The following is a 12,020-nucleotide window of genomic DNA, read 5'->3' as shown; positions in this document are numbered from 1 at the left end:
ATGATTTAACTAGGGATGCTCATGTCTCTATCCCTAAAAAAGTGGGGTGTAGGACCCAACCACACCTAAATCAATAACGTGGTCTACTGTGAGAATGGTAGTTCCTCAGAGAAAATCAAAGGATGTTTGTTTACTACCACATATGATCCCCATTCTTTGTCTAAGAAATTCTGCTATGTCCCGTTGAAGCTTCCTATGGTTCTAGGGTCTAGACAAGAGTGGTTGATGGTCGAATAAATTTAAAGGAACATTAAAATATTCCATAATTTAAATGGATAGTTACTTGGCTGCAGTTACTAGAAGATAGAAAGTGTGTGTGGATGGCCAGAGGAGGTTCAAAACGTATTTGAGAATACAGTTGGAGGGATTAAGAGTGCTCCATTGAGGACTGCCCTGGTGGCACAGTGGTTAAGAAACCGCCTGCCAATGCAGGGTTCGATCCCTGGTCTGGGAAGATCCCACATGCCACAGAGCAACTAAGCCTGTGCACCACGACTACTGAGCCTGCGCCCTAGAGCCCAAGAGCCACAACTACTGAGCCCGTGTGCCACAACTACTGAGCCCACACACTGCAACTACTGAAGCCCACGCACCTGGAGCCCGTGCTCTGCAACAAGAGAAGCCACCACAATGCGAAGCCCGCGCACAGCAACAAAGAGTAGCCCCTGCTCGCTGCAACTAGAGAAAGCCCGCGTACAGCAACAAAGATGCGACACAGCCAAAAATAAAATATAATGAGTTAAAAAAAAAGAGTGCTCCATTGAAAGATGCATGCTAGACTAGCATTATATGCACAAACAACAACAAAAACAGGAAAAATGGTGGAAAAGAATGGGATACTTTGGGATACTAAAGAATGAGATGTGAAAAGAACACAGAATTTTTTTGAGCAAATATTGTGCCAGCTTATTTACATAATTTCTTTTAATTAATTAAATAATTAAACACATAAGTTTTGATCACCTGCTGTGTGTCAGGCTTGTTTCCAGGCCCTGGGGATGCAGGTGTGACCGCAACAGACCAAAGTTGAAGTTCCTGTGAGGGTAGACAGCACATAACAACCCTGCATTGATGTAATTATCCCGTTTTACAAAGAAGAAAGTAATCTTGAGAGAGGGTAAGGGACTCTTCTCCAGACACTTTAGCAGTAAGTAACAGCAGTACTGTGGTCCAAATCTAGGACTGTCTGACTTCAAAAAGGCTTCGCTTTGATAGAAGGAAATAAAAAGAGGAGAAAAACTTACAGAGCAGGAGGGGAGCAAATCAAAGCAAATATAAGTGAGCCAGAAGAGAAAAACAATTACAGAAGGAAAGAAAAGTAAGAAGAGAAACAGAAAGGTTTTGCTAGAATCCCTCACCTGGGAAACACCCCAGGGTAAGGCCAGCTCAGAGCCTGGCTCAACAACTGCAGTTCCCATTCCCCCTCTTTCCTTGGGAGTATGAAATCCCCATTTTACAGGTGTGAAAACTAAGGCTCAGAGGCATTAAATCTTTGTATTTTTCCCCCACTATGGATAAATCGTTTACAGGCACAATAAGAGAATATCTGGGAGAAACAAAGCAAGTAAATAATTGGTATATCTTTCAGCTAATGGTGGAAAAATACAAGTTATCGTTTCTCTTGAGAGCAGATTTAAATAAGTTTTACCAATAAGTCAGACTTCACAGAAAGAGGGTAGGGAACACCAGCAAAACTGAACTCACTGTTCCGGCGAAGGAGATTTTGGTGATTTTTCTGACACCATCGCGGTATTTCTCTCCCGACAGTTAAATCTTGTGGCTCGGTTTTTTTTAGGTGAAGTGGGAAACAGAGGAAGGTGTGAGTGACCCATGGACCCCACCCCTGCCCCGGTGCGGGGTTGGGGGGCTGAATTTAAATTCAATCTTCTTCAGGAACTTCCTTGTACTTCTACCTGCTAAAGGTGACAGTTTCCGCATGGCCTGACCGGTCTCATTTGCGTTTGCGTTTCTATTAAACATTTCAGGAGTCCAGGATGATGCCCCATCGTCTCCGCCAAATCCTGCAGTTTGGGTGAGGGGTGGGAAACCAGCCAGAGTTCGGCGGACTTTCCAGGTTTGGGCTTTTCCCTAAGTGTGGGACCCCGGTGGGCACAATCTGGTGACAGCTCGCTCACAAACAGCTCCTTGACCTTGGGAGCAATTTCGAAGCACGTTTGTAAACGTGACGATCTTAGTTCCAGCCTCACCGCTCACGAGGATGAAGTAATCAGTGAATTCATCTAATACTTTAAACTTATTAGGAGCAAAACGCTCTATCAGTGTTTGGGAGTGACGGCGGAGGTGTTATTAAACTCCAGCCTATTTGGATGTGAGGGACAGGGGACTGAGAATAACTCAGAGGTCAGCAGCTGGGGAATTACACCCGAGGGAAGCTCCGGGCCTGAGACAACCTGAGCCCGACGCTGCTACCCTCCACAGACAAGGCGGTACAACCAGAGCGCGCTCCCAGCAACGCTGTTCTCGCTGAGTTTGTAGCCATTACGTCACAGCCTCCTCCGCCCCTCATTGGGCGAGCCCGTCCAGTCATGTGACTACAGCATGGCCTATAAATAAGGGCGAGGAGACGGCGGTGGTCCGCCATTTCGTGGACGACGGGTGTGGGAGAGCATCTGTCGGTGCCAGGCGCGAGGGGACCAGGAAGACCCAGCTGGGGGTGTGTGGATTTGAGCCTACGCGTTTCTAACCCGAGGTCTCGGTAAGTGACCAGCGACTAAAGGAATGAGGTGGGAAATGGGCCTTAACGGGACCGAAGTGGGGCCAGGCCCAATGGCGGCGCCAGATTGAGACAAAGAGACGCTGCCGCCATTTTGTGACGTTCAGCACGGGGCGGTGGCGGGGGCCCCCGGCCCCTCGGAGGATATATCCAGGTCTCAAAGTGGAGGTGTTTTTAACTCTTCACTGGGGGCGTGAACCGGAAAGTGAGATTGCCCGAGAGTTGAGGCGAAGGAGGACTCGGTAGTCCGTCGTACTCCGGGCCACGGCTTTTCAATTTATGGCGCCTTTTTTTTTTTTAGGCCCCGCGTTTTCTTAGGTAGCTGCTCATGATTTTTTTCCTCAAGTCAGTAATCAAGATTGGGCCTTTCGATCCATCCCTAGTAAATGATTTCTGTACTCATCTTCATTTTTATGTTCTTTTAACTTGTTATAGTCTGAACCCAATCACTTTTATTTTTTTAAACCGCTCTTCCTTGAGCTGTTTTGTTGTTGTAGCTCTTTGCATTAATACGTAGGCCTGTAACTGGTCACGGTAAAGTTTTTGGAAAAAGGAAAAGAACCCATTTCCCGGCAATGGTTTGGTCTCATAACTCTCCTGGGTGCAGGGTGGGGTCACACAAATAGGATGTGTCTGGACTGGCTTGTTTAATTGGATAAGCCCAGAGAGAGAAGAAAGTGGCTCTTGAGCTGAGTTCTTGGACTGGCTGCTCTTTTATGCAGTTGATACTGGCCTATAAGTTGATTAGATTCATTGCTGAGACGACTTCGTAAGTACTTAAGATTTATCAAAGACCCCTAAGTGCCTAAATTCTTGTATAACAACTTTTTTCCCCTGAGGTGAATTAACGTAAGATTCATTTTAAAGTGCACAATTCAGAGGTTATTAAGTACATTCGCAATGTTATGCAGCTACCATCTCTCTAGTTCTAACCCGTTTTATACCCCCTAAGGTGACCCGTACACATAAGCAGCCACTTCCCTTTTGCCCTGTCCCCTTTTCCTCCACCAGCCCCTGGTAGCTACTGATCTACTTCTGGATTTACTCATTTTGGATATTACACATGTACAGAATCGTAATATGTGCACTTGTGTGTCTGGTATCTGTAACTTAGCATGCTTTCAAGTTTCATCCACGTTTGTAGCATTTATGGGTACTTCATTCCTGAATAGTACTCCATTGTATGGATAATATATTTTGCTTATCCACTTACCTGTTGCTGGACATTTGGGTTAACACTTTTTGGGTGTTGAGAATAGAATGAGGTACATCTTTTAATAACAAGTTTGTCTTGCTGCTTGAGGAATGAAGCTGGTTAACTTCTGGCCTGTGAAGGCACATTAGTATCACGTTTCTAGTGGTTTGTCTTCAGCGAGTTGTATTTGCTTTTGAGTAGGCTGTCCTACTTTTCTAGGTGTTTTCTGTTTAGTTTTTTAAGATTAATTTGAAATAGGTAAAGTCCTTAACTCAGTTTCCACTTTGTGGTAAATGCTCCTCCAGTGTGTTGTTTCCCCTCACTCTTCAAGGAGGCTTTTTTTTTTCTTAGGCAATCTGTGCTGGCTTCCATGCAGTTATCGGTAACTGTTTAAAGGGTAGTGCTTTTAGTGTTGGGGGGTTTTAGTATTTTTGAATTCTTTCTTAAGGATCTGTTTTTCACTGTGTGGATTATGATATTTTGGGGGGTTTTTTTGTTTTTTTACAGAAATGCATCGTGATTCCTGTCCGTTGGACTGTAAAGTTTATGTAGGTAATCTTGGAAACAATGGTAACAAGACTGAATTGGAACGAGCTTTTGGCTATTATGGACCACTCCGAAGTGTGTGGGTTGCTAGAAACCCTCCTGGCTTCGCTTTTGTTGAATTTGAAGATCCTCGAGATGCAGCCGATGCTGTCCGAGAGCTAGATGGGAGGTAATTTATTGATTAATTTATACTGATGATAAATAATGTTGATCGTGTTTTAATATTTAAAATCTCTAGGATACGTGGCTTGTAGATGGCTTCTTGGCTATCTGAAATTGATGTTACTGGAGATTTACATAAACCTTTTCTGACAATCAAAGGAGTGAACAGTTTTAGTGTAGATACCTAGGAAAAGTTTCTTTTTATTAAGTTGGCCATTGAAGAAAATAATTTTAACGGTCAGTTCTTGGTGGGTGGATAGCTGCATATGGTTGAAACATTTTAATCTAAATGCACCACAAAGCATCAACTGTGTTGTCACCTTTGAATTGTTTCTAAAATAATTGTGGAATCAGACATTTCTCTTATGGCCACAAACTGATTGTAGGTGGATGATGGTTACGTGGGTTTATTGTACTATTATCTTTTACATGTTGGAAATAATTTTGTTTAGGAACTGTGGCTCATACAGCTATTTCCCTTTGCATTTACAATGGTCTATTAGCTGGCTGATAAGCAACACCTGAGTCTTAACAGTGAACAGGTGTTGCCCTTCTGCTTCCTGGCATTTGAAAACCGTTGGATTTCATGAAAACAAGGAAAATAATCCTTAAGATCCAAAAATTAAAGGGTCTGAGAGTTGGCTGTAAAGCTGTAAAAAAGGTCATTATTCTAAGCAGGTTACAGAAACATTTTTCCAGGGCCCCACCTCTTGCCAGTCACTGTCCACATATGGTGAATTATCTAAACATAATGGTTGTGGACCAGTGAAAAGGTGGGAAATAACTGCCCTTTTTTTTTTCCTCCTGTTCTCAGTAGTCTTATGTGTCAAGTATTGTGTGTGATGATTGAGGGGAGAGGGAGATGTAAAATGGCGAGAATGCTTCTGTCTTAACTTACTGCTACTTACCTGGCGGGGGGCGGGGGGGTTGGGGAGGAGAGGAGACCAACGGATACACAGTAAGATTGGTAAACAGTTGTTGCAGCCTCAAAGGAAGAAGTCGAAACAGAATGTACAGATGAACTAGTTCTGGGAGGATGAATCCAGGCGTTTTCACACTTAAATTGCACCTGTTAACATTGAGTCCAGTGATCAGACTAACGGCAATAAAATGTAAGGAAGTTGGTTTCCTTTACAAGAAAAAATAAGGGAACTAAAACTTGCTTTGGTATTAAGGATTGTATTTTTTGCAAAGAAGTTAGTTATAGGAGTGGGGGTTTTTTTCCCTTGCTTTAATCTCCTAGAAGGACAGTTGGGCTGCTTTAAATTTAACGTTTCTTCTCCTCCTAGAACACTATGTGGCTGCCGAGTAAGAGTGGAACTGTCGAATGGTGAAAAGAGAAGTCGAAATCGTGGCCCACCTCCTTCTTGGGGTCGTCGCCCTCGAGATGATTATCGGAGGAGGAGTCCTCCACCTCGCCGCAGGTACTTAGAGAGAGCGTGTTTAGAGGTATTGGTGTAATGGAGTAGCTAATAGGAGCAGGTATTTCTCTTAAAGTTTGTTGGTGGGTTTTAAATTTTGAGGAATCAGGTTTTTATGAAACATTTGCTGGGTGTAGTTTGGGATATGTGAGTTGTGCTGAGTGTTGGCTTGTCTTTAGGTCATTGTTCATGTTGGTAGTCAGTAACTTCTATCTTGGATCTATCTTCTAGTTCATCTTCTAGTTGCATCTTTCCAAGTCTTCCCTTATACTTCAATTTAGGCCTTTTTCCATTTCTTGACTCCATAATGACAAACATTACATTCAACTCTAGCTCTTCACAAAAATGTGTTTTCTATTAGCACGATTGTAATATTTATCAAGCAGGCAGCTGTTTTAATGTTACAACTGGTAAAGTAGAAATCATTCTGAAACTAACTTAAGTCACTGACCAATAAAGGGGGCTAAAGTAATCCCAGTCATCTGTTCTTCAAACCCAAATAGGAGAGAATGCAGTTTTTTTTATAATTGAAAATGGCATCATTCTTGGACCAGGCAGTATTGTCTGGATGCTAACTCCACATCTCCTCAAACCTCCAAATAGTTTCTGTAGGACTGAATTTACCTCTTACAGGTGAGTGAAGTCCTAGGAGATAGGAGTTCAAAATCTTGCCCCTTTTGCTGTTTTGAAAAACAAAACACACTGTTGCCCATCATAATAAAGAGTATTTGTTAGCTAATAGATGGTTGTACTGATGGCTTGTTTTTCATTTTTTTTTTGTGCTTTTTGGTCCATCTATTAATAAAAATGAACCCCGTTACAGAGTCACCATCATGTCTCTTCTCACCACCCTCTGAGTCTGCATTAGCCAGTCAACTAGCCCTTTCAGCGTCATGTGACCAGCGCGCCCCATTCAGCTTGGCTGGTGTCGTTTCACATGACCCAGGCATGGCCAGTCGTCAGGTTGCACCGCCCTTTGGTTCCCGAGCATGCTGTTTTCTCTCAGCCTTCTCTCCAACCTTAACCAAATCGGCAGCAGCCACCTCGACCGCCCACACATTCCTGGCCAATCAGCTCAGCTGTTTATTTACCAAATGTCTTCACAACAACTACAGCAGCAGCCTTCGGCTAACAAAAAAGCAGGAAAAATCCACAACACCCCCTTCGCCAACCAACTAAATCCAACGCAACATCTGGCAAAACCTTTTCAGCAAATTCTTCCTGGCCGTCAGTCCGGCAGCCTCACCTCACCATTTCTAGCTTGTTGAAACCCAAAAACTAGTAAGTTTTTCCTGCTTATACAGTTTACTGCTGGTTAAAATAAGGAGTAAGCGGCTTAAAGTAATTCTTTTTTTCTGGATCAAAGGCTGGCTGTGCATAATTGAATGGTAACGTACATATATATATTGCTTGAATAAAACTTTTAAGGGTGATAGGGAACTCATAATGTAACTAGACCTTCAAGTGAAACTTATTTGCATGTGTGAGATGCCAAACTAAAAATTTTAATAACTCTAACAGATTTAGCTTTCCTTTCTAGCAAAAATTTGTTGAATCCTATCACCTTTAAATGGTTTTACTAACAGTTTTCAAAATTTTTAAATTATGGGGGTGAAGTGGGCCAAGCTAAGGTAATTTTGATAAGCCTAAACACACTCTTAAATGTGATGATCACAAATGCAGTTCTAATGTAGCACTTAATGGCATCAGTATTTACACCTAGCGCGTTTTCACAAAATTACACTATCCACCTGGTACCTAAGTCTTGTCATGGACTTGCAGGTTTGCATGGGTTCCAAATACTGGTTTATGGTACTGTTTTTGGAACTACTTGTGGGACTACATTTTGGTGTGGTGTTTGGGTAGTGAAGTTAGTTTGACATGAAGTTTTGCATTGGACAGATCTGCTGTGAAGCATTCTTTGTTAAAGTGAATCCATGGTTGGAATACCTGCTTTTCACTTGAGCTTTTGGTTCCTTAATCCTTCTGTGCCTTTTTTTTCTTTTCTTTTTTTAAAAAAAAATTTTTTTTTATTTTTTGGACGATGGGTGCCAGTTCTTCGGCACATTCACTGGGCCCAACAGTGAGATTGAAAAGTTGGGAAATGCCTCACGCCATAAATGCTAATTGACAATTGGCCTAATTTCCCTGTTTTCTGCTTTTAGATCTCCAAGACGGAGAAGCTTCTCCCGCAGCCGGAGCAGGTGAATAACCTTTTTTGGGGGCCACATTCTCAGAAGTGGGAGTGTCTGTGCTATTCCTAAGCTGTTTCCCAAATGACTTGGTTAATGGTGATAGACCTTGACTTCAGTAATGAATCAACTGGCATAGCTTTTAGCTTTCAGAAACTTCTCTTATAAGTATTTGTTGTGTATAATCCTGAATGGCACTGTTTTTCTTTTCCCTCTGACTTCAGGTCCCTTTCTAGAGATAGGAGAAGAGAGAGATCACTGTCCCGGGAGAGAAATCACAAGCCGTCCCGATCTTTCTCTAGGTCTCGTAGGTAAGATCTTTAATGACCTGAGCCATTTAAGACCTTGCATACATAACGTATTAAAAGTAGAAATAGGTCTTCTTTTAAGCCACTTGGATAAAAATTTTACAACTTTTTCCCATAAAAATCTTTTGATGTTTTGTCAGCGTGTAACGGAGTTACAGGTGTAACTTCTGTTTTTCTGTTTATCAGCCGATCTAGGTCAAATGAAAGGAAATAGAAGACCAGTTTGCAAGAGGAGTGGTGTACAGGAAATAACTTCATTTGACAGGAGTATGTACAGAAAATTCAAGTTTTGTTTGAGACTTCATAAGCTTGGTGCATTTTTAAAATGTTTTAGCTGTTCACATTTGTTTGTCTCTTGGAACAGTGACACATAAAGATGTAATTCTCTATGGTTTGAAATGGATCATATGAGGCATGTAATATCAAGAATTGTTACTTTACAATGTTCCCTTAAGCAAAATTGAATTTGCTTTGAATTTTTAGTCTTGCACAGACTGATAATAAACCTCTAACTCCTGCCCAGCTAAAGTGTGATGTTTAATATTACGGAAACAAAACTGGCAAAAATTGAAAAGACTCTGTAGCTGGGATATGGTATGCAGCTGTAGTTAAGCGGTCTTTAAAAGCTGCTGTGAACACAAGCCAGCAGGTAAAAATTAAAGCTGCACCTTTAAACTAGATTAGAGGTTTAAAAATTCCACTAGTCTTCACACCGGACAAGAGGTTGTCCAGTGGGTTTAGAATCTAAGAAGTTTCAAGAAAGTTAGTTTACCTTCTGTGATTGCTGTATATGGATACCTAGCTCTTTGTAATATTATTTGGAAATTTGAGACTATTCAAGATACCTATGTCCTGCCAGTTTAAGGGTACATTGTAGAGCTGAACTTTGAGTTACTGTGCAAGATTTTTTTTTTCATGCTGTCATTTGTAATATGTTTTGTGAGAATCCTTGGGATTAAAGTTTTGGTTACAAATTGTTGTTTAACCTGAAAGCCTGTTTTTCCTTGCAAAACTAAAATCTGAGCTTGGTACCAATCAAGTCCAGGTATAACATTCCTATTGGAAGCCATACTTACATTTTCTTGTAAAGTGCTTTTGAAAATAAAATATTAACATAATTGTGTAATAGTTGAACCCACTATTACCATATTTCTTGTCCCATAGAAGGCAGTTGGTTACACAAATCTTATTCTGTAAGAAACACAATTTGAGGCTTTTGAAGTGAAGGAAATTTTTGGTTGTCCACCTAAGCGATGATACATTTTTAGGAGTAGAAACCAGTTCAAAGTCCTTGATATTCAGTGACCAACATTTTAAAATATATCCACCTGATACATTATAATCCAAAGTTGCTGGTTTAAAAAAAAAAAATTAGCATGAATACGTTCCACAAAGCTTTTAAAAATTGCTTCCATTTTATATAATTTGAGGTGTTGCATGGGGATTCTAAATTGATCCATCATGATGTGAAATTCACTATATGGTTCAAATGTAACAGTGCAGAATTGAATATGGAGGCATGCATAACCTTCCTCTTAGAAATCTAGAGGAGTTGTAATTTCAAATTTTTGTGCAATTAGATTAAATCATAATGCAACAGTCTTTTGGCTTAGTTTCCTTAAATGTGCTGTTTAAAGATAGTTTTGGATTATGCTGTACTGACATTAATATGAAAGATAAGTCATTATATTAATCTATAAGGATGTTTTATAAGATGCAGATCCTAAACAAATTATTTCCAGTGGTCCTTCTTCACCCTTCATGCACATATCAAGGGAGGGAGAGTCCTGGGTGTCAGAGGGGGAGAATTGGTGTCAGTGGAGTTAAGTATGAGCCTCGTTACAGAAGATACTTTTAAGACTGGCTATTGATTTACTGGGAGCTCAGGCTTTGGGCCTTTGTCTTCTGGCATTTCATAGCTTAAAACCTTTGTTGGGGTCAAGCAAGGCAAGATAGCTAAGAATTCATGGAAGTAATTCGGTACATCAATATTACACTGCTCTTATAAATCTACATGGGCATTTTTGGCAGTATACAACTTGCAGAGTCTTAAATTGGAAGGGTTTCTGTAAAAAGGATAGTGGATTGTAGCTATAAAGTGGCTAATACAGACCTGATATTAAAATTAACCTCTAGGATTTATCCTTAGGGTCCAAATTTGCAATCACTTTAACCAGAAACCCTAGCACAATTTTATGGCTTGTTTAAAAATATGGAAGATAGAAATCGTTAAAACCTTACATTCTGGCTATTAAAACGTTCTCTACTGTAATTTCTGAAATTAACAAGTCCCGTTGGCCAGTTTTGTCTTGCATTCTCAGTTGAATATGATACTGAAAGTAGTCACAGAAAGTTTGACTTGTGGTGTAATGATTACAGGTGTTCACTAGAGGTCACTATTAATACTTGGTGATAATTTAAGGAACATATCTAAGGATTATAGTTGGTTTTTATGCTTTCAAGAATAGTTAATATTCTGTGGTTCTCAGTTCATTGTGGGTTATTTCTGACCTCCATGTCTTAAGCAGAAAGGTAAAGACAAAGATAAATTAGCCAGAGAAATTTTATTTTTATGAGATGTAGATACCTTTTATCTACTGTTTCTATGGCTTTTTACAGTTCCTTAAAAGATCATGTGATCAGTAGATGGCATCACCACCTTTTAAGACTCACCCATGTCTGGATGGAAAGTCCTGGTTGCTTTTATTGTAGAGTTATAGTTTATATTCTTACAGTGCTTCTTTATCAGGAATGGACTTTTCCAGGCCTACTGACTCATTTTTCCATCCCTGGTTATATAGGAACCACTGGTTTAGTACTTTGTATTAGTGTGCTTTTATTTTCAGAATCCCCAACATGATTTAGTTGTCAGACCTGGTTGGTGGTAATGTCTTCCAGTTGTATATTTTTGTACTAGACCTGTTGCCTTCTGGTTTTCCTTTTTTTTTTTTTTTTGAGAATATGGAAGATTTTTATAATTAAAGTAGCTGAAGAAAAACTGGGTTGGAGTATATTTTTATCAAAACATTCTGATAGTGTTGAATTCAATTTTATATGTCCACACAAGTTCTCTTCATCTTACTTTATTAAATTCGTTGGATACTTCAAACAAATTCAGCTGTATACAGCACACTTTAGAGAAGATAGAAAATTTGAAAGAGATATTGAAAATTTGTCTTGATAAACCTGGTATAACTGCTTAATTTTGTTGTACAAATTTTTACTTATTGGAATTGCAGAAATTCATAATATGGTATTCTCATCATTTTGTATCCCAGTTCTTCCTCTAACTACCTGGATGGAAGATGTGACAACAGCCAAAATGTTTCCCAGACTAATACATGAAATACATGTGTAGAACATTACTTCTCATCCTTAGTTTTTCCTTGGTTCTTCTCTGACATACATAAAACATTGTATTATATGATTATTTTACTAAAGTCTTAGAATCTGGCCACTTAG

General features: G+C 40.1%; 1 protein-coding gene across 1 annotated transcript; it reads left to right on the top strand.

The window, feature by feature from the left end:
• Positions 1-2,597: 2,597 nt before the first annotated feature.
• On the top strand, positions 2,598-9,536 carry SRSF3 (serine and arginine rich splicing factor 3). The gene is made up of 6 exons (XM_082662635.1): positions 2,598-2,716; positions 4,437-4,644; positions 5,927-6,061; positions 8,224-8,262; positions 8,475-8,561; positions 8,745-9,536. The coding sequence occupies exons 2-6, from the start codon at positions 4,439-4,441 to the stop codon at positions 8,770-8,772; spliced, it is 495 nt and encodes a 164-aa protein (XP_082518761.1). The 5' UTR covers positions 2,598-2,716; positions 4,437-4,438; the 3' UTR covers positions 8,773-9,536.
• Positions 9,537-12,020: the final 2,484 nt, after the last annotated feature.

Source organism: Grampus griseus, assembly GCF_964374135.1.
Source record: "Grampus griseus genome assembly, chromosome: 10".
Classification (NCBI taxonomy): Eukaryota; Metazoa; Chordata; class Mammalia; order Artiodactyla; family Delphinidae; genus Grampus; species Grampus griseus.
Note: the sequence above shows the minus strand (reverse complement) of the source record. Positions and strands in the feature narration are given on the sequence as shown.